This window comes from Lytechinus pictus, chromosome 6 (genome assembly GCF_037042905.1).
Source record: "Lytechinus pictus isolate F3 Inbred chromosome 6, Lp3.0, whole genome shotgun sequence".
In the NCBI taxonomy this organism is placed as follows: Eukaryota; Metazoa; Echinodermata; class Echinoidea; order Temnopleuroida; family Toxopneustidae; genus Lytechinus; species Lytechinus pictus.
In genome coordinates this window covers 24,807,782-24,830,799 of record NC_087250.1, presented here as the reverse complement: position 1 = coordinate 24,830,799, position 23,018 = coordinate 24,807,782, and the positions used below count along the sequence as shown (strand labels likewise).

Sequence of the window (23,018 nt, the reverse complement as noted above, 5' to 3'; positions counted from 1 at the left end):
AATTGCTTTTAAATGCAGCAAACTTCTTCTCAAAATATTGTTTCCTTACATTCCCTTATTGTAGTATTTAAAGCATTTCTGATTCTTTTATATTTAGATTCATTAGAACTGCTTGGTTTATGCAAAAATTTCTTGTATTAAATTAAACTAAAGATGCTGTCACTCATCCAAGTTCCTCTCACCTTACTGCTTTCCCTTTTTAGGGGAAAATGTTTATTATAAAAACCTGACATAACATATTCAAACTAGTTGTAAGCTTCAGCATAATCAGTTGTCCAGCAGAACAAACTAAGAAAGAAGATGAAAATAAAAGGAGGGAAGAAAGAAAAAACAAAGAAAGAACGAAAAGAAAGAAAGAAAGAAGACAGAAAGAAAGAAAGGGATAGAGAGGGGGAAGGGAGGAAGGAAGGAAGAAAGAAAGAGAGAGAGAGAGAGGGAGAGAAGGGAAGGAATGAGGGAGGGGGGAGTGAGGAAAGAAAGAAAGAAACCAAGAAACGAAAGAAAGAAAGAAAGAAAGAAAGAAAGAAAGAAAGAAAGAAAGAAAGAAAGAAAGAAAGAAAGAAAAAAAGAAAGAAAGAAAGAAAGAAAGAAAGAAAGAAAGAAAAAAAGAAAGAAAGAAAGAAAGAAAGAAAGAAAGAAAGAAAGAAAGAAAGAAAGAAAGAAAGAAAGAAAAAAAGAAAGAAAGAAAGAAAGAAAGAAAGAAAGAAAGAAAGAAAGAAAGAAAGAAAGAAAGAAAGAAAAAAAAAAAGAGAAATAGGCCTGATACTAAAAGAGTGCACTCGGTTGTAAGTAAAATTCCAATATTTTTTTTTCGAACAACTACTGAAACTTCTTTTTCTTCCTTCTTCCTGTTACTGCATGCATACTCCTCAATCGGGATATAATTGATGCAGGCGTCTGTAATATGATGTGCCCCCTTCCCCTCCTGGATGAAAGTAGACATTTGAATTTTGTTTAGCCTTGTCTTAAAACCATCAATCGATTTAACTTTACGTGTGTCTGCTGGTTGTATATTCAATTCTGCCTTAGTCCTTGGCATTGGCGGAAACAGGGAGGGGGGGGGGGATTCCGTGAAAACACAAGTGTGCCCCCCCCCCCCTTTGAAGTGAAGACCTTTTTTTTGCTTTTTATTTTGCTTGTCAAACTTTTTCGTGGACGAAATGGGATAGAAAAAACCCTCTTTTTTTTTTTGGGGGGGGGGGGAGGGGTTGTCAAATATTTCCTCTAGAAAATTTGCCCCCCCCCCCTTTGGAAAATCCTGGATCCGTGCTTTGTTCTTGGAATGAAAGAGTACTTGAAGCAGTCTTTTTTTGTTGTTGTTGATCGGGAGAAAGATAATTTCCGTGTCCTGACAGAATTTTGAGGGGGAGTTGTAAAATATCGACCTGGGGCGATTCCACACTAGAACTTCAAAAATATCATAAATTTCAACATGCTTTCAATATGTCATAAGTAGTGTAATATTTTACTATGATACCTAGATTTTATGAAAATTATGAGTTTTAACCAAAAGTGAAGTCAGATATAGTTTTTTAGGGGGAAACAAGGAAATTTTCGATTTTCAATAATTTTGCTGATTAAAATTAACAGTCAAGTACAAACACTGCCTGAATCCATTATTGGCAATTAAAGCACAAGAAGATTGAAAATATTGCAGGTCAATGGAATAATGTATCATGGATGGTTCCAAATAATATCTACAACATTTTCACGATCCATTATAGGGGCAGCCCTGATTTTTCCGAACCTATTTTAGGCAATGTCCCGTACGACACAAGAAAATGCAAAAGTTTTTCCTCCATTTTTATTTTTAATGATGCAATCTTACAATATGAGTTTCTCTATATTTGACCCATGGGTGATCGATTTATCCTATAAGAATTTAATTACTGCCCTTCATTTTTCAATAATTGTCCTATTAAAAGTTGTCCCGTACGACAGAGTGTGTGATACAGGACATGTGCCGTCAGGGCCGTAGCCAGAAGCATTTTGTTGGGGGGGGGGGGGTGTACCAGCTAAATTTGCCAACTAAATTTGGCGTGACAGCCCCAACGTGAGCACAGGGGGAGTCTGATGGGGGATGTGCCCCCCCTACAATAATCACATGCTAAAAGATTTTGAATTTTTAGAATTGAATTGGTGGCATTTGGTGAATACTTTAAGGTAAATTATACAAAGATATACTAAGATATTTGTACTTTAAAAATAAAGGCTAGTGTGCCGTAGTTGCTAACTTGCAGTGTAATGATATACCCTATATGCATTAATAATATCAAAATCAAAGATTTGTTGATTTTTAATTGACCTTCTGTGCAAGATGTCTCAACTAAAATTTCAAGAGTGCTACTGCTAACAGTGACGTACCGTGGGTCACGGCATTGGGGGGGCACCCGCAAAAATTTAGAGTCATTAAGTGGGCGCGCGAAGCGCGCTCAATTGCCAGGTATACTGACCTGATAGACGGAGACGTTTTAAGCACTGTGGCATTAAACGGATATGTATCTTAGTGATCAAATAATGCGAGCGCGAAGCGCGAGCTGAAAATGTTTGATATTCAGTCCTAAAAAGGGACATTATAAGCAAAGTTTTGTAATCATGATACGTACGTATCTCATCATAGTCATCTAATGCGAGCGCCAAGCGCTTGCTGATTTTGTTAGAATTACACTGGCACATGAAGCACTTTTTGTGGTCATTGTAATCATGAACATGATACGTATTTCACTAATGAAATATTGCGGGCGAGAAGCGCGAGCTGACAATTTTTGAAATTCAGACCTGAAGAGGGGCATTCTATGGCTTGTTTGTAGGAATTTACTATTTCACTAATTAAGTGATGCGAGCGCGAAGCGCGAGCTGAAAATTTGTTATAATTAGATCAGAAAAAGGGACATTTTAAGGACTGTCTTTAGGAATTCGTGCACTGCAAAAACGCCGGTGTTGATTTAACATCAGCCCGGTATCTATATCGGTCCACACCAATGCGAACGTAAGCACTGACTGGGAATGTTTTATTAAGGCCTTAAAAGGGGGCAATCACTTTAAGTATATAGTCATGAAAAAAGCATATGTCACTACATAAAACAATGATAACTTGAAGTGCGAGGAGATAGTTTTTTGCATAATCTTTATGGACTTAAAATACAACAGGACTATATGTCTCATTAGTCAGACAATGCGAGCACCAGGAATGATGCAACCCCAACCTGCCCCCATCCCCATCCTAAGCACCTTCTGACACCATAAATTAAAAAAAAAAGTTTAGTAAAAATAACTTGGAACATTTTTGTGTTCTTTGCCAACTGCAAACTTGTAGACAAGTCGACAAGTCTACAAGTTGTAGACTTGTCTTCATGAATTTACCAACTGCAGAGTTACCAGTTCTTTAAGTCTTGTGTTCTGTTCTTTTCAGATCTGAAACGGGGCAGTACTTGTACATCACTTTGCTGACTGGTAGAGCGTATAGTGTTCTGCCACTTTAATAGGCCCACTTTATAATTTGCCAACTATACTTTGGCTTTGATTATTCAACTTAAACCTTGGAAATTCACCCCACCCAATAATTATGTACCTAGTCTTGCCTCTAATTTTACAAAACTAATGTGTTTGTTAAATCGTCAATAATTGTGGTATAATTTGCAAACTAACAAGCTTGTTCATATTGGGGGAGGACCGGGGGCTTACTTTGTGTGTTATTATAGCTCCATCTGTTTTGTACTTAGTATTTTGCTGACTAGTAGGGCTCTAAGCCTGGCTACATGGACTTGGATTTGCCAATTGGTTGTCTTTACTCTAAAAGTCGTAACCTTCTTCAAAGTTAGTACCCCTATTTTCATTTTCTTTCTTTCTTTCTTTCTTTCTTTCTTTCTTTCTTTCTTTCTTTCTTTCTTTCTTTCTTTCTTTCTTTCTTTCTTTCTTTCTTTCTTTCTTTCTTTCTTTCTTTCTTTCTTTCTCTCCCCCCTCTCTCTTTCTCTTTCTTTCTTTCTTTTTCTCCCCTATCCTCCATTTTGCCAACTGGTACATGATTTTGCCGACTGCCACGAATGTTGGGGGGGTGTCGCACCCCCCCCCCCATACCCCCCTCTAGCTACGGCCCTGTGTGCCGTACGTACGACACTTTACTATAATGTTTTAAATCTGTATTATACAGGATGTGAATTCAAGTCAGTTTAAGTCTTGGTTTTCCTAACACTCTGGCAGTACTTGATGATCATCTTTAGTTACTGGAATATTGTTGTTCTTCTTGTCGAAAAACTGTCAAATGTTCTCTAAATGTCCCGTACGACACGTATGGAATCACCCCCTACGTTGATTGAAGCAATATGATTTACAGATTTATATAAAAGTGTAAGTCTTGAGATAGCTCTTCTCTCATAAAAAAAATAAAACATTATTTAAAAAACAAACTTTGTTTTCACTATACCGTTTTCTGACATAAATATCTTTTCTATTTCTGTGCATAAAGACAATTTAAAAACTTCTCTAACTTGTTGGGGTTTTTTTTGGCAAAAAAAGAAAAAGAAACACTTTATTTCTTGTTCGTATTTGCTTTGACAAGAGTGAAAACTGAACACCTGTTGTAGTTTTCCTTTATCTGTTTTACATTTAGACAAACAAATTATTGATAACTTCCATCTACATATGTAATTAGCAACATTCGTTGCTGTAGAGAGACAAGGAAAGTATTAACATGGCTTGACGGAATTAAGCATACATGCGTGATAACACGGCTTTAAAATTAAGCATCAGATTTTGATTCGGAGAAATGAAAAAAAAGGTAATCTCATAAATGTTTACTGATACTAGAATTGAACAATGGACAAGAAATTTACAAAAAAAAACTCACAATGATTTAACTATTATTGGTTTTGCATTGGGCCTACTAATGGGGGAGGGGGGGGGGGGCTCAAGCTGGCGGCCTCGGACCCCGAAATCTTCAAGATCAAGAAAAAAGGGGAAGAACAATATTTGAAATCATTTTCTAAATGTAATGTCAAAATCTATAAGATTTTGTGGTAAAAAGGTGAAAATTTTGCTCGCTCGTTTTGTTTTTCTCGCCCGCTCTCTTCACTTTCTCGCTGCTTTTAAGAATTTCCGCCTGTGACTTCATATCTTGCCCCTCTCACTATCAGTAATTAGAATACTATTGTCTGAATTCATGATCATAATATGTTTGAGTCGTGGTCTAGTGGTCAAGTTCTCAGACTGAGAATCACAGGTTTATGGGTTCGATTCTAGTCGCGAGACTAATTTATTTTGGCAAGAATCTTACCCCCATTGCTATTCACCCTCAGGTGCTAATTGGATACCGGTAGGAAACCCGGGGGGTACTTACAACTGCGTATAGCCAGGATTTGATTTTTGAGGGGGCGGTAAGTGCACGCGAAGCGTGCGGTGCCATCACTTACAGACATTTTTTGTTGATAACCCTCCCTTTTTTTTTTACTTGTCAAAAAATTTTGGGTGCCCCCCTAAAAATTTAGGCTGATAACCCCCTTTTTTTTCTTATAGGGGGGGGGGGGGGGGAAGGGTGCAGGGAGTTTTTGATATCTCATCAAATTTAAATCATAAGAAGGTCTTCTCTTGCGTCTCTATACCCTTATCAACTCGAATATTGACTTACTGTGATTGAAATATAAATGTTTTTGAAAGAAATTATGAGTGCCCCTAAATTGAGAAAAGACTAAAGAATTTGAAATAATTACTCTTACCGTGCGAAGAGAGCGGAAGCTTAAAACGTTTTATAAAAATAGAGAACAGCAATGATACAATTATGCCTACCATGGTCACATCAGATTTGATTGTAAAAAGTTTATCCACATTAAATTTCGTTAACTCGAGTCGCCAAACAGTATAAAAGACGGTGGAGGGAAATAAGCCCTTTTCCTTTTCACGAATGGCGTTGAAGCTCTGATAGAATTTTTGAAATTTCTCCGAATCTTTAACCTGTTTTAATTTTGATATTTCCGAGAGTATATATATAACTCGATTAAGAAGAAAGGCGATCTCAAAATGTGAAAAGGGATGAATGATGCAAGCTAGAAGATGGACTTTTCCTTTCCCATGCTCGCGAAGCACCGAAACCTCTGTGATTTATTTGGAAGAAAACAATTATGTAATTTCGCTCATATTAAGCGCTTCCTTTTGTTTGATTAAGAAACTTCAGTGATATTCAAAATTTCAAAACGAGACAGGAGATGGATGTGCAGCGATATAGAATAAAGTTTAACATCGTACATACTTTTGCATATAGCACGGCACGAATTTAAAGCGGAATAGCATTCAGGGAGTGACGGTTATGTTTACCCGCTCCGAACAGAAGAGCCAAAATTTTGTGTCAATGCGATAAAAAAATACTTTTCACACTCATTACACCCGTGTATACTATATAATTTCTGGCAAGAATATACGATTCCCACAGCCTGGAAGGAGAAAAACGGAGTAGAAAAAGGTGTGGAAAATAAAAGGGAATAGCAATTTTGATATGTTTCCCGCGCGGAAGTAAAACTTCTGTTTAGGTTTTCATTCTTTTGACCAAAAAAAAGAAGGAAAAAAACCAACTAAGCTATAACTTTTTTCCCTTTTCTCCTCCCGCTTTTTCTTTTTCTCCTTTTTCCTTTCTTTTTTCCTTTTTGGGAGCGTATTATTATTATTTTTTTTTTTTTGGGGGGGGGGGGGGGGGGGGGCGACCGCCCCTGGCTACTCGCCTGGGTGCTCACGAAATAAGGCATACGGGGATGTGCCGCTGGAATGGGTCGCTTTTTGGTAAGAAATCTCTAAACATGGGGTATAGTTTTATGCTGGAAAATTCCTAAACATGGCCCCTATTTTTAGATACTGGCCTTAAGGTGACAGGTGCCCTAAAAAAAAAAAAATTTTATGATTTTAATTTTTTTGTCTCCTTTGCTAGTTTCATGTGTGTACTTCATCATGCAACTTGTTTTATCTCAATATTCTACCTCTTTTTTTAATAAGAGGGGGGTTAAAACATATTTTCATACAATTCTCAAACCGGAAGTAGTATTTTACACACCGGAAGTGATTAAATCTGTCCCCAAAACCTTTGATGCTGCCTTTAAAAAAATCAGAAAATCCCCAGATTTTTTTGGCTGAAGCCCCAGATATTCCATGTAGCAAAGTGGACTACCACCCTCTGTTGGCCAAATAGGGAGAGCTACTGTATTGCACAATATGGCAGTGACTTCAAGTTACATACACTATGTGACAGACATGGCACGTTACAAATGTCCGTTATTATTAGTATTATAGCCCTTTCTTTATCGTGATATTATACAAAATTGAGGGTTTTTTTTATGAAAAATGTAATAACTTGCGTTCTAATCATTGGATTTGCATGAAATTTTGTAGAATTGTGTATCTTGAAGAGTACAACAAAATAATGATAGTTTTTGTGCATGGTACCCCCACAGGTGGAGTTGTGTATAAAAGTCCTTTCTGAATTTCTCATTATCTGACTGCTTGTTTAATCCATAATTTTTACAATTCTACTCTGAATATTTCTTAAAGCCATCATTAATTCATCACAAAGAAGTCAGAGAATTAAATTAATCCATCAAAACTTAAATTACACTCTATGTTGTGAAGCTATAACCATAGAAAGTTCATATAGAGAAAAATCATGATTTTTAAATTCATGACTTTGAATGACCATATTTTGCTTATGCCTAAAGCTTATATGCCACAGTGCAAATTTTTGTGTAGATCAGCTCATAAGCTTTCCAAAAATATATAGTTTGTTGGGGTACAGGTACTTAGTAAGAATCCTATGCTTGATTATATACCCGTAGTCATTTCCGCACGGTAATAGGGCACCTGTCACCAACAATGGTCCATACTCTCCTTCCATTTTTGGTGATAACCTTTTAATTTTTATTTATTTATCTTCAATAAATCCTTAATAATGGGTACCTTTTTAGCCAATTGACCCGTAAATATGGTTATGGGTTTTGAACCTTCAGCCACACACCCCCGTCCAAACCAATTACCCCCCCCCCCGCGGGTAGGAAACAACCGTCATCGTGGTTGGTTCAGTATCGTGATCATAAACAATGAAATTAATCTTGACAATGAAGGTGCATGCAGTTTGTTAGTTTTTTTTCCAAATACATGTATAATTAATATGATTTTGCTGGCGGCTCTAAGTCTGTGTTCATGGTGATATAGAAAGATAACCAATTCTGGTTTATTTTCAATTGTTCTTATGCCGATTCGTCCAATTATCAACTCATCTGCTCCCATTTGGTCTACCATCAGTTCATCCACTATCCATATGGTCGAATTGCAATTTTGACCACTCACCATTTCGTTTAATAACCAGTTGGTCCAATAACCATTTAGTCCATATATCATTAAATTTTGGTAGAATTGGACTAATTGGGCAAATGAATGTAAATAAATTGGGTATTAGGTCAATTGATTATGAAACGAACGAACTGGTGATTAGACGAAGTGATGGTTGGACCAAATAGTTTACGGACGACATGTTGATGGACGGAATGGCATTATAATAAATTATCATGGTAGACGGTGTGATGAGCGTACGAGTTGGCAGTAAACGAACTGGTTAATTACAGTTCTAATGGCTGCCTGTAATAGCGAGTCAAAAGCCCAACCCATTCTTGTCCTTAAATTTGATATCTCATGAGAATCTGGAACAATAATATAAACATGTATGCATGGGAGTGGCAAAAGTTGCAAGACAATGCTGTTCTTTGAACCCATCTATTATCTGAAATAATCAATACTTACGTCGTTTGAACAAATGTGAATAAACATATTGATGAATCTGTCAAGATTATAAAAGCCCATAAATATTCAACCGTTATTTGTCAATGTGGCAATAAAATGCAGTATACTGTGTATTAAAACATGGATTTGTTTACATTCCCCTATCGTGCTTGCCAAAATTTCAACTAAAACAAACAAATAGGGACCCGTTTTGCCCCCATTAAATGTATATATACATAATAAACACAAGTTCACAAGGTTGACTGGAGGTTCATCAAATTTAATTGAAACTCTGAGTTTCACGCAACCTACGTGAGGTGCGATCTTCAGGCAAGCGCAACAATATATATATATATATATATATATATATATATATATATATATATATATATATATATATATATATATATATATATATATATATATATATATATATATACATGTACATATATATATATATATTTTTTTTTTTTTGGGGGGGGCAAAACGGGTTCCTCCACCAATGTCCCCCTAAAAGTAATGAAAGAAGCCAAGTCCAGACTGGTTTGCGGTGGTACAGGTATTTTATTCCAAGAAAAACAGCCTCGCTCTCAGTATCTCTGGGTTAATTTACTCTGGTAATTACAGTGTATGCAAACATCCTCTAGTAAATTAATAATTGCATATAATTATGTTGAGTTGTACTTTGACTCAAACTGACACGGGGAAGACAACCTTCTTCTTCAAAAGCTCAATCTCTTCTGCCCTCTTCCCGCCAAATTCGTGCTCTAGCTGGCTTGAAAAGAAAGCCTCCTATACCTATTGGGGGTACATTATTGCTACCCCCAACTGACTCTTGATTGGTCAAGAGATCAACCAAGCCAAGTATATCCAGGGATGCTTAAATGCATACCTGAATAAACTTTGAACAATAGCCATTGTTCACCAAACTACAGTAAATTTAAATAGCCTGATGCAACCCATTAGGGGTAGCCAATTTCACATTACAAAAGTAAGAAAATAATCAGATTATTTAAAGAAAACATTCCTTCTCAATATAATAGCAACTTTTATGCAACGGGACGGGGCAAGTTAAAATAATATATATTACAATAATATTTATTGTATAGATGGTAACCTTGCGTCCGTCAACGATCTTCATTCTCATTTCCTTTGAATTTACTTCGAATAAAAAAACTTTTGATTTTTCCAATGTAGTATAAAAATGATTTATGCAATGTATCAATTTTTGAAACGGTATTATTTGCCGATGACACGACAGTGTTGCATCCGAGTACAATCTCCTCAATCTAATTATTGATACCACCAACCGAGAACTTCAAAAAATTAATGACTGGTTTAAAGCAAATGAACTCATTGTAAATTGTGAAAAGACAAACTGTATGTATTTTACCCCAAACAAAACATTTTACACAGTGGCGTAACTACGGGGGCATGGGGGACACGTGCCACCCCCAATCGGCTGGCCAAAAAAACGGAGAAAAGGAGAAAAAGAGGGAGAAAGGGAGAGAAACGTAGTGGGGAAAGAAGAAATTATTTTTCATTATAATGTTATATTATATTATATTATATTACATGAGAAGCATTTTTTCATCACTTTATGAAACATTATTTGCTCAGGGTCTATGTCTTCATTGTTCCTGGTGCTCGCATAGACTGTTTAACGAGATATATAATCCTGTTTTACTAAAACCTCCCGTTTTCAAATCAATATACTGTACGCCGAATATAATTCCTCGCAAATCGAGTTATTATTGTTTTATGTAGTGACTTTGTTTCATTTTCATGATCACTTAAAGTGATTGCCCTATTTTAAGATCTTAATATAAAATATTTCCTGTCCATGCTTACGTTCGCATTAGTTGATTGGTGAGATGTCTGTTCTTCATGAATTCCTAAAATCAGTACTTAAAATGTGAATTTTTCTGACCTCAATATCAAAAATGTTTAGCTCGCGCTTCGCGCTCACATCATTTGGTTAGTGAAATACGTACGGTCTTAGTGAATTCCTGCAAACAAGCCTTAGAATGCCCCTCTTCAGGTCTGAATTTCCTAAATTTTCAGCTCGCGCTTCGCGCTCGCAGTATTTGATTAGTGAGATGCGTATGACTATGACAACAAAATGTGCTTCATGTGTTTAGATGTAATTCTAACAAAATCAGAAAGCGCTTGGCACTCGCAATAGATGACTATGGTGAGATACTCTTCATGGATTCCTAAAAAAGATAGTCCTTAAAATATCCTTGTTTGGGGTCAATATATACCAAAAATTCAGCTGGCGCTTTGCGATCGCCTCATTTGGTTAGTGAAATACGTACGGTCTTATAGTGTAGGTCTACAAACAAGCCTTAGGATGCCCCTCGTCAGGTCTGAATTTCCTAAATTTTCAGTTATACGTAGTATTTGATTAGTGAGGTGCGTATGATTATCATGATTACAATGACTACAAAAAATACTTAATGTGTTTAGATGTAATTCTAACAAAATCAACAAAGGATAGCACTAGCATAAGATGACTATGCTGAGATATGTATACTCTTAATGGATTCGTAAATATAGTCCTTAAAATTTCCCTGTTTGGGGTCAAGGTATACAAGAATTTCAGCTCGCGCTTCGTGCTCGCATTGTTCATTTAGCGAGACAGGTACGTATCATGATTAGAAAAAAATGTGCTTATAATGTCCCTTTTTAGGTCTTAATATCAAATATTTTCAGCTCGCGCTTCGCGCTCGCATTTTTTAATCAGTGAGATACATATCCGTTTAATGGCACTGCATGTCCTTAAAATGTCTCTGTTAGGTCAGTATACCTGGCAACTGAGCGCGCTTCGCGCGCTCCCTAAGTGACTCGAGATCTTTGCTGATGCCCCCCCAATGCCGTGACCCACGGTACGCCACTGATTTTATATTATTTAGATGCTATACATTATCTAAACATGCTAATTTCCTTGGCATTATCCTTGGAAGGAAAGAGTACTTCAAGCAGTCTTTTTTGCCTGGAGGGGCCACTTCCATTAACGAGTGGATACCATGCGCGACAACGGGGTCTTGAAAAGCACCCTAAACACGTATTTTCCATATTCTGAAAATGCACCCCTTTACAAGTATTGACGTGTGCAACCCCGCATATATTCGTAATTCCGAAGCTTCTTTATTCCGAAGCTTTGCTAGTCCGAAAACGAAATGAGGTTCGTAAATTTTCTAGTGATTTCAAACAGAAATTTCTTGTTTATCATTTTGGATAAGGAAAGAATTATGTAAAATCAAACATTATTTAAAAAACAATTTTTTTGTTCACTATACCATTTTCTGACAAGAATATCTTTTCTTTTTCTGTGCATAAAGACAATTTAAAAACTTCTCAAACTTGTTGGGTGTTTTTTGGCAAAAAAAGAGAAGAAACATTTTATTTCTTTTTCGTTTTTGCTTTGGCAAGAGTGAAATTGAACATCTTCTTTAGTTTCCTTTATTTGTTTTACATTAAGACAAACAAATAATTGATGACTTCCATCTACATTAGTGTAATTAGCAATATTCGTTGCTGTAGAGAGACAAGGAAAGTATTAACATGGCTTGACGAAATTAAGCATAAATGCGTGATAACACTTGTGAAAAAATCAAACATAAGAATTTGATCTTGAGAAATAATAATGAAAAAGGGTAATCTTATAAATGTTTACTGATACTAGAATTGACCAGAAACTTTTTTTTTTTAAATTAACAGTTATTAAACTACTATTATATTATTGGTTTTGTGTTGGGCCTACTGCACTAGCGAACCTACGGGGGGGGGGGCAGACTGCCCCCCTGACGAGTCACAACTCAAGCAGGGAACGTACCCCTGCCCCCCCCCCCCCCTGACGAGTTTTTTTCTTGTACGAAATGTACGTCCTTTATTTGCGGTTGAAGACCTTTTTTTTGCTTGTCAAATTCGAAACATCCTCCAAAAACTTTGCACCCCCCTTTGGAAAATCCTGGGTGCGCCACTGGCCTACTGAGGGGGGGGGGGGGGGTGGTGGCCATGGACATCCGAAATCTTCAAGATCAAGAAAAAAAGGGGAGAAAATTATTTAAAATCACATGAATGTAAATGTCAAAATCTATACAATTTTCTGATAAAAAGGTGAAAATTTTGCTCGCTCGCTATCGATCTTCACTCGCTACTTTTAAGAATTTTCGCCCGATACTTCATATCTTGCCCCCTCAATAACAGTAATTAGCATGGGCAGAAATCCCAGGGGGACAATGTTCTACGATCATTGCTAAATTGTGTTACGGGCCCCGGGTGATTAGACGAAGTGATGGTTGGACCAAATAGTTTATAGACGACATGTTGATGGACGGAATGGCAGTAGAATAAATGATCATGGTTTATTTTCAATTGGTATTATGCCATTTCGTCCAATCACCCACTCGTATACTATCATTTGGTCTACCATCAGTTCGTACACTATCCACATGGTCTAATCACAAATTCGTCCACTCACCATTTCGTCTCATAACCAGTTAAGTCCACTATTTAGTCTAATTGGGCGAAATGAATGATAAGTTAGTGGGTATTAGACTAAAGAAATGGTTATAGACGAACTGGTAATGCTGTCATTTGAACCATTTATTATCGAAAATAATAAATACTTGCGTGGTTATAACCTATTAAAATAGATATTTTGATGGAACTATCAACATAAAATTATTATACATGATATAAAACTCAATTAGATATTTCAACGTATTTTATCAATTTGGCGATAAAATGCAGTATCCACCGTGTTTATTAAATGTGGCCCATCCTGGGAAAATGGGTATTATAGGTGAAATTTTGGATTTTTTGTTTTATGTTTCCTGGTACCTGGACACATGTACAATGTGTCACACATAGGCGAACTAATCTCGTGTAGCATGGTGTAGTGCAGACATAATTTCATACATCAAGGCGAATACAAAAAAAATATTCAAAATATTCAACCACACCCACACACTCAGATTACATGCAAAACAAACTTATGGAGACCATTTGTCATGCTATATATAGTTTGTCATAGCGCGCAGTTTGAACATGGGAGGTTACCAGATCCATTGACCAGGGGAAGGTTGGGGAGAATTACTTATATTTTTTTCGGGGGGGGGGGGGGAAAGCTTATAATTTTTTTTTTTGGGGGGGTGCTCACCCTTACACGCGCCGCAGAACATTTTCGAAAATGGGAGGGGGCTATCCATGCAAAAAAAAAATCACAGCAAATGGCAATTTTGTAATGTTTATACTTGTGCTTATGTGTTTTTTGAAAAAAGTGGGGGCCAAAGCCCCTGTCCACTTAAATCCTAGATTCATCCCTGCCCATAACCCCCCCCAAAAAAAAAAAAAATAAAGGAAAAAATAGAGACACCACTTAGCTCTTTATCAATTCTTGACTTTCTCGCAAAGTAAAATATATTTAAAAAAATCATGCTTGAAAAATAATAGACACAAACAAAAATTCAATTGTTCCAAACCAAGTTTTTTCTGTGGCAATAAACATTAGTGAAAAGCTGATGCGGGCTACATTTCATTAAAAAGTTACTAAAAGAGCAACTCTTGATGAAATATAAACTTTCATTGAACGAACGAATCAGGAAGCAGAAGTTTCACTGTTGTCATGGCAGCAAGCCGTATCAACATTTTATGAAATGGGCCCCATTTGGTTTTTTCAGGGATTGGGTAGTCATGGAATATATTTCACCAATTACTGCCAAATTATCTGAATCACTGAAGGATAATGGTTTTTTTTGTGTGTGACTTCGTTTAAAAAGAATAAAAAAAGTATGTGCCTCAGACTTGTTTCCACGTATCAAAACGACAGGCATTATAACTAACAAATAATCACAATTACACAGGTATCTGATCTTACTTTTTACAATTTTATTTTCCCTGCTACACTGTGTACACGTGTGTAGTGGAAATGCGTTGTAAACATATTATGCTTCAGTAAAATAATATCAGTTTAATTTGTGATATGGAAGAGACTACATATCTAAGCACCAGTATTCGCAAAGATCAGAGATGTGCATCGCTCTCCACTGTCGAAATTGCACTAAAATGGATATAAAACACGATAATCACTCCTATAGTGTGTGCGTTTAAAGGTCAAGTCCACCTCAGAAAAATGTGTGAGAAAAATCAGACAAGCACAATGCTGAAAATTTCATCAAAATCGGGTGTAAAATAAGAAAGTTATGACATTTCAAAGTTTCGCTTATTTTTAACAAAATAGTTATATGAACGAGCCAGTTACATCCAAATGAGAGAGTCGATGATATCACTCACTCACTATTTCTTTTGTTTTTTATTGTTTGAATTATACAATATTTCAATTTTTACGAATTTGATGATTAGGACCTCCTTGCCTGAAGCACAAAATGTTAAAAGAATGGAATTCCACGTGTTCAGGGAGGAATGAAACTTCATTTCACATGACAATGACGAGAAAATCAAAATATTTCATATTTCATATAATAAAATACAAAAGAAAAAGTGAGTGAGTGATGTCATCAGTTCCCTCATTTGCATACCGACCGAGATGTGCATAAAACTGTTTTGTGAAATAAAGCGAAACTTTAAAATGTCATAACTTTCTTATTTTACATCCGATTTTGATTGAATTTTCAGTGTTATGCTTGTTGAATTTTTCTCTTTTTATTCAAATCAAGTTTTTGTTGGGGTGAACTTGTCCTTTAACATTATCACACACTTCTTGATACAGCAGCAAACTTACCACATTTCAACTTTCTACAATGACATCCTTCTAATGGATCAGCAAACGGTACAAATTAAGTTAAAGTTTTTTTATCGAAAAACTCATAGAGTTTGTTCATTCAAAGAGAAACATGTATTTTATTGTTCCATTTCCTCCCCCACCAGGGAGGCTGAGGTGCCAAGAGATCTGCCTTGTACTCATCTAAGATCTTTCCATATGTCCTCTTCCTTCTCCTTGGAAAGTCCAGTTGATAGCTAAACTGGGAGCATCTGAGAGAGTATGTCAGCAGAGTTCACCAATAGGGGAAATTTTTCTTCCTCTGCTTTGTTTGCTTTCTTCATGTCCAGTCTAAAAAATGCCACGTTCCGATGACTCGAATCTGCATGATTGATGAATGCAAATGAAAAGTTCACCGATATTACTGTTTTATAAAAAAAAATAGTCACATTACTTTCTCATTTCTTCACGAATCATAAACATTATCAACAACAAGATATTTATCATACATTAACTTTTCAATTTTTTGATTTGTGTAAATGTTACTTGATTTATTATAAAGTTGGAAGTACTCCCTGATTTCATATGTTTCTATTAAAAATAAATAAGATTATTGCTGGATTAAACAAAAATCCCGCAAAAAATCACAAGATGTTCATATTCAAATGTTTAATTTTTAAAAATCGCTTGTAAATAGCTTTCTCTGATCCTTAGTCCAAATTCTGTATTTTTTTTTATTTTTATGGTGTTCATCATCATTTTATATTTGTTTTATTTTACAATTTCCATGAGTCTAGATTTCATTTAGAATTTATTATAAAACAATATCTTACAAAACGGCAATTAACTGCCTTCGTGGAGAAATCGGTAACAATTGACATGACAGGGTAAAAACTGGCACACTCTTTCCATATAGAATATATATATATATATATGTATAGATAAAACATGGAAAGTTACCTGAAGCGGTGGTATTGGTGAAACCCATATCAGAGTCTTGAAATACTACTTGAAGAGCTGCTGTCTATACCATGTTTATGTTGTTCTGAGATGTCTTGTCCTCACTGCACTATAATCATGCTAATACAGTTGCTCTGTGGATCCATGATGTGCCTTTAATACAACGAAATAGAACGAGACCAATTAGTAAACAAATCTTCAGGGTTAAAGATTATTTGGAAAAAAAAACACTACGTAAGAAAAAACTTTAATAAAAAAACATTTACAACTATTAAATAATAATTTTTTATACTATTTTTTTTTCTGAAATATAAATAAATCAACAAAGTGCCCATTTTTATTTCAAGATTGAATGATTTTGTGTAAAAAGTTGGGGAACCTCATGTAATGTAACTTGGAAAATCATTAAAGAGGTAATGGGAACAAAAACAGATTCCCCTCCTACTGATGATATGACTCTTAACGGTTTTAAAATTGACTCTTCCCTTCAAGCAAATTCATTTAATTCATTTTTCACAAATATCGGACCCGAACTTTCAAGCAAAATTAATAGCCCTAATGCGCGTTTTACCGACTATCTCCCCGAACCTAATCCACACTCTATATTTTTTAACCCTACGGACCCAACTGAAATTATCAATATTACACGGTCTCTTAACAGTTCAAAATCGCATGGACATGATAGAATGAGTATGTCTCTTTTAAAAGAAATAATTCACCCACTTGCTAATCCTCTTAGTAACATTTTTAATAAATCATTATCACAAGGAGTATTTCCTGACTTATTCAAAATCGCCAAAGTAAATCCAATTTTCAAAAAAGACAATCCTCATGAAATTAATAATTATCGCCCCATTTCTCTTCTCCCAACTATATCAAAAATCTTAGAAAAAATAGTATATAACAGACTTTATAAATTCATCAGCAAACACAATCTGCTAAATTCTAATCAATATGGCTTTAGGAAAAATTACTCAACAAACTTGGCTTTAATCCAAATCTATGATAAAATTACAAACGCCATTGCAAATAAAGAACATGTCATTGGCATATTTTGTGACGTTAGTAAGGCATTTGATACACTTAATCACGACATTCTACTCTCAAAACTTAATTATTATGGCGTACGAGGTCAATCCCTCCTTTGGTTTAAAGATTACTTAAGAAATCGAAAACAATACGTCGCATTTAATGGTTATGACTCTGACTCACTTTTAGTTCGTTGTGGTGTCCCTCAAGGCTCCATATTAGGCCCATTATTATTTTTACTATATATCAATGACATTATTAATACATCATCCATTTTATCTTTTGTATTATTCGCCGACGACACAAATATTTTTTTTTTCTCATACAAATCCTACTTCGTTATACAATATTTTAAATCATGAAATAAACAAAGTATCACAGTGGTTCAAAGCTAACATATTATCTTTGAACACACAAAAAACTCACTACATATATTTTAAACATCACTCTCATATTTCTAACACTCAATTTCACCTACAGATTGACGGCAAATCATTAGAACGGAAAACTCACTCTAAATTTTTAGGGGTTATCATGATAGATGAAGCTTTATCTTGGAATGAGCATCTGCACCATATTACAATGTGTATTTCGAGAAGCATTGGAATTATTTCTAAGTTAAAATTTATTTTGCCTCTTAAAACTTTATTCCTATTGTACAATTCCTTAGTACTCCCGTATATTACTTATTGTAACGTTGTTTGGGCTAATTGTGGCTCAACAAAGCTGACTTCTATTTTCAAATTACAAAAGAGAGTTGTTCGCATTTGTACAGGATCTCATTACTTGGCTCACACTGATCCATTATTTTTCAAACAGAAAACACTAAAAGTTGCCGACTTGTATACTCTTCAAGTAGCTATCATTATGTTTAAGTATATTAATAACCTACTCCCTTCGTCTTTTGATGATATGTTTAAGTTCAATAGTTCTGTCCATACCTACCCAACTCGTACATCTGGAAACTTTCATCTCACAAACCCCAGACTGTTAATTACCTCTAAATCAATTCGACATCATGGTCCAGACATTTTGAATAATCTTGCAGAAAATATTAAATCTTGTTCCACTTTATACTCTTTAAAATCAACTGTTAAAAGAAATATCATTCGATCTTATTCATCCCAACCTTCAAATTAATCCTCATTTACCACTATAAATTAAATAAAAAATATTAATTCTACAGCTATCTTCTGCACCCGCACCTGCACCTGCATTGCACCCACTTGTTCAGTAATTATACCAATCATAGTCACGAACCCTTTTTATGAGGCCGCCATCAATTACAAGCTTAACCGCTCACGATGGCGGTCTCCTGCGTTCATTTAAATTTTGTTAATGTTCCTTTTTTATTATCAAAATGTGAAGTATATGCCCACACCATTTTTTCCTTCAAATTATGTATTATGTTTATATTGTATGCATTATGAATTATTTTGTATATTACAAACAATGTAAATATTTATGATAATGTATTGTGAACGCAGAAATAAAAATAAAACAAACAAACAAATGTAGCTCTACCAGATGGTAGAAAAAAGAAGAAATTAACCCCCCCCCCCAGCAAAAAAATATTCTGAATTAAAAAAAAAAGTATACATTTCTAGTTATAATTTCAATATCATTTGCACAGTTCCGAAAAATCAAAATTAAAATCAGAAGACCGACAAAATGAGCATTTGTTTGGAGGGGGATTTAAAAAATGTCCATAATTAACCAATCAAAATAGGCACTCCGAGCTGAAAATATTCTCATTAAATATATTAAAATACAACGAGCTAATTCTTAAAATTTCATCAAAATCTGATAACGGGGGGGGGGGGGGGTTAGCAATATTTTGTAAAAAAACAGTTATATGCACATTTGAATAATATTCATTAGATGGGCTTATAATGTCACATCCCCCTTTAACTTTTCTTAAGTTAAAACAAGAAATCATACTTATTACATTTTTTTCCCTACATGTGTGAATGATATGTCACCCTTTTTGTATCAATTAATATACTCTTGGAGGAAAAAATAGAACAAACATAATTTCATGTAATAAAATACAAAATAACAAGTTGAGACATCTTTGCATTAGTTTGCTAATTAAATTCATAAAGGAATGCATAAGTCTAGAGCTAGAACTATTTCACCGAAATAATATATTTTTAAATTTTCATAACATTTTTACTCCTTGTCCAATTTTGATCATTTGTTTTAAAACATTTTATAAACAAACTTGTTGCATGTGATAGATTTAACGTTAATGGTTACAAGTATGTAACGAAGGTCTAAGAAGCTCTAGTTTTTTCATAATTTCATACATGTGTGAATAATATATCTCCCTTATGCTGTAAGTTGCAGCAATGAATATTTAATGCACTAAATAAGTTTTCAATCCAAATTTTTAGTTCTTAGAGGAAAAAAATTGAATTAAGCTAATTTCGTATCAAAAGAACAAATGGGGATATAACATCATCAATTTGCCAATTGAATATTCATGAAGATATGCCTAGAATTGTTTCACCGGAAAATGCAAATCTTTGAAACGTCATAAGTTGATGGTTATTCTTTGTCCGATTTTAACCGAATGTTTAGTGTTTTGTTTGTCTGATTTTTCTTTATCTGTTCAAATCATATTTACTTCAGACTGGATTACCCCTTTAATTTTTTGTCGATCTTGGCATAGTAAATTTTCAAGGCCGTCTATCGACCGAAATAAATAATGCTAAACTCAATTAACGCCTCTGACGTCATGCAAAATATTTCAAGAAATAAGACACTTTTTTAATCTTGCACCGCTATTAAAACTACGAATAAAAATGAATGAAGAAATAAATAATATTGAATTTATTCAAGCTCCCCCCCCCCCCGATTGCCCGATCCCTACTCTAGTGATCTCACTCAAGGCAATCACGGGCCGGGAATGATTTTCGAAGAGGGGGTGCTGGTTTGGAAAAAATGATAAGAAAAATAAAGAAAACAAGGAATATTTCTCCAAACCAAAATGAAGGTAATTAACAATTAATTAACAATAATAGATGAATAAAAAAAGATTATTTAAATGGTGATTTGAATATTATATTCGTCAAAATTGTACGTGTTAACATACCAACTTGATTTCCATAACATCTTTTGGAATACTCCCCACTTCCCAGGGCCATGAAAACTGCAAATTTCTTGTTTTATTTGACCTGATTTATTATTATTATTATTATTATTTACTTTGTAAGCATTTCAATCCCCTTTTATTCAAATTTGTTCCTCCTATCTTTTATCTTCCTCTTCTCCTCAGCCCTTCCTCTTTTTGGGAAAATAGGGGTGGGGTTCAGCCCCTCGTCCACTGTCTATGACAGCGGTTAAAACCTTGTTTACATAAAGATCTCACCATAGATGAGATTTGTGATATCTGCAATGTAAATTTACTTTATGATTCTAAAGCTCAATTGTGAGTAAATTACAACATCGCGCTCTAAACGAGCAAGTTGGCCTGCACATTTTCAAACAGGTAAGCAGAAAGGAGGAATATAGGCATCTCTGTGTTGCTGCATGGTGATAGGATTTTTCTGGTATTTTTATAAAGTAATGGTGCTTTTAGAAATTGTGAATTACATTTGGAAAATTGATCCAGACGAGAGTTAGAGGTGTGGTGAGGGATTATTATGTTGCTGAAGCAGTATCGAAAGTCAGAAATCAGAATGGAAAACACATCAGCACAAAATGTATTGGGAAACACTCAGGAAAGTATATCAGAAAACGTCAGCAGTGCTAGAACAGATATTAAGGAGAGTAATGCGTTGTTAAATGCTGCTTACAATGGTGATGTTGGCGTCATCAAGTATCTGATCAGTCAAGGAGCTGAGGTAAATAAGGGTAGAGATGATGGTTGGACTGCATTACACAGTGCTGCTTACAATGGTCATGTTGACGTCATCAAGTATCTGATCAGTCAAGGAGCTGAGGTTAATAAGGGAGATAATAATGGTTGGTCTGCATTACACATTGCTGCTTACAATGGTCATGTTGACGTCATCAAGTATCTGATCAGTCAAGGAGCTGAGGTAAATAAGGGTAGAGATGATGGTTGGACTGCATTACACAGTGCTGCTCAGAAAGGGCATATTGACGTCATCAAGTATCTGATCAGTCAAGGAGCTGAGGTAAATAAGGGTAGAGATGATGGTTGGACTGCATTACACAGTGCTGCTTACAATGGTTATGTTGACGTCATCAAATATCTGATCAGTCATGGTGCTGAGGTTAATAAGGGAAGAGATGATGGTTTGACTGCATTAGACAGTGCTGCTTACAATGGTCATGTTGACGTCATCAAGTATCTGATCAGTCAAGGAGCTGAGGTTAATAAGGGAAGAGATGGTGGTTGGACTGCATTACACAGTGCTGCTTACAATGGTCACGTTGACGTCATCAAGTATCTGATCAGTCATGGTGCTGAGGTTAATAAGGGAAGAGATGATGGTTTGACTGCATTAGACAGTGCTGCTTACAATGGTCATGTTGACGTCATCAAGTATCTGATCAGTCATGGTGCTGAGGTTAATAAGGGAAGAGATGATGGTTGGACTGCATTACACAGTGCTGCTGACAATAGTCATGTTGACGTCATCAAGTATCTGATCAGTCAAGGAGCTGAGGTTAATAAGGGAGATAATGATGGTTGGACTGCATTACACAGAGCTGCTTACAATGGTCATGTTGACGTCATCAAGTATCTGATCAGTAAAGGAGCTGAGGTCAATAAAGGGGATGATAATGGCTCGACTGCATTACACATTGCTGCTAAGAAAGGTCATGTTGACGTCATCAAGTATCTGATCAGTCAAGGAGCTGAGGTAAATAAGGGTAGAGATGATGGTTGGACTTCATTACACAGTGCTGCTTACAATGGTCATGTTGACGTCATCAAGTATCTGATCAGTCAAGGAGCTGAGGTAAATAAGGGTGATAATGATGGTCGGACTGTCTCACACACCGCTGTACAGAATGGTCATCTTGATATCACTAAATACCTGATTAGCAAAGGAGCTGAGGTGAATAAAGGAGATGGTACTGGTTCGACTGCATTACACATTGCGGTTATGCATGGTCATCTTGATATCACCGACTATCTGCTCAGTGATGGAGCTGAGGTGAATAAGGCAACACGAGACAAGTTGAATACCAAGGTACTTAATTTTCTTGGAAATAAACTGTACTTTAATTTTCCTTTATTGTTCTATTTCTATATTTATATTCGGACTAATTTCTGTAATGTACATTCGATAAAGGATTGTATTATTTATTTTGTAGCTTATAACTTACCCACCATCATTTAAGACAAAGATGCTAAATTTCAAAAGGAGCCGGGACAAATTAAACATGGGCTAGACACGATTATCTTAGTATTTAGCCTTCAAGATGATCAGAAATGCCATGGAAACTAAAAATGGAGCACTGGAAATACCCATTCATTACTATGTTAACGCTTATTAATGTTAAAGCTGTAGGCAGGGAAGTGACATTGGAAAATTAGCCCGCAAAAATGTTTTTGCTTTAGTTATACGGAGAT

The 23,018-nt window shown here is 35.4% G+C and overlaps 2 protein-coding genes across 2 annotated transcripts in view; both read left to right on the top strand.

Moving 5' to 3' along the window:
- Positions 1-21,147: 21,147 nt before the first annotated feature.
- Positions 21,148-22,499, top strand: LOC135154359 (ankyrin repeat domain-containing protein 50-like). The gene is made up of 2 exons (XM_064100496.1): positions 21,148-22,401; positions 22,488-22,499. Exons 1-2 carry the CDS (start codon positions 21,148-21,150, stop codon positions 22,497-22,499), a joined length of 1,266 nt encoding a protein of 421 aa, XP_063956566.1.
- The window catches only part of LOC129280412 (uncharacterized), a 35,419-nt gene continuing 34,511 nt past the window's right edge, over positions 22,111-23,018 (top strand). The window contains exon 1 of the mRNA XM_064101267.1: positions 22,111-22,635. Coding sequence (XP_063957337.1) covers positions 22,549-22,635 — 87 coding nt within the window. The 5' untranslated portion in view covers positions 22,111-22,548. The remainder of the gene's footprint in view (positions 22,636-23,018) is intronic.

Coding starts and splice junctions, on each gene's coding strand:
- LOC135154359 (XM_064100496.1), top strand. CDS start 21,148: ATGGAAAACACATCAGCACAAAATGTATTGGGAAACACTCAGGAAAGT.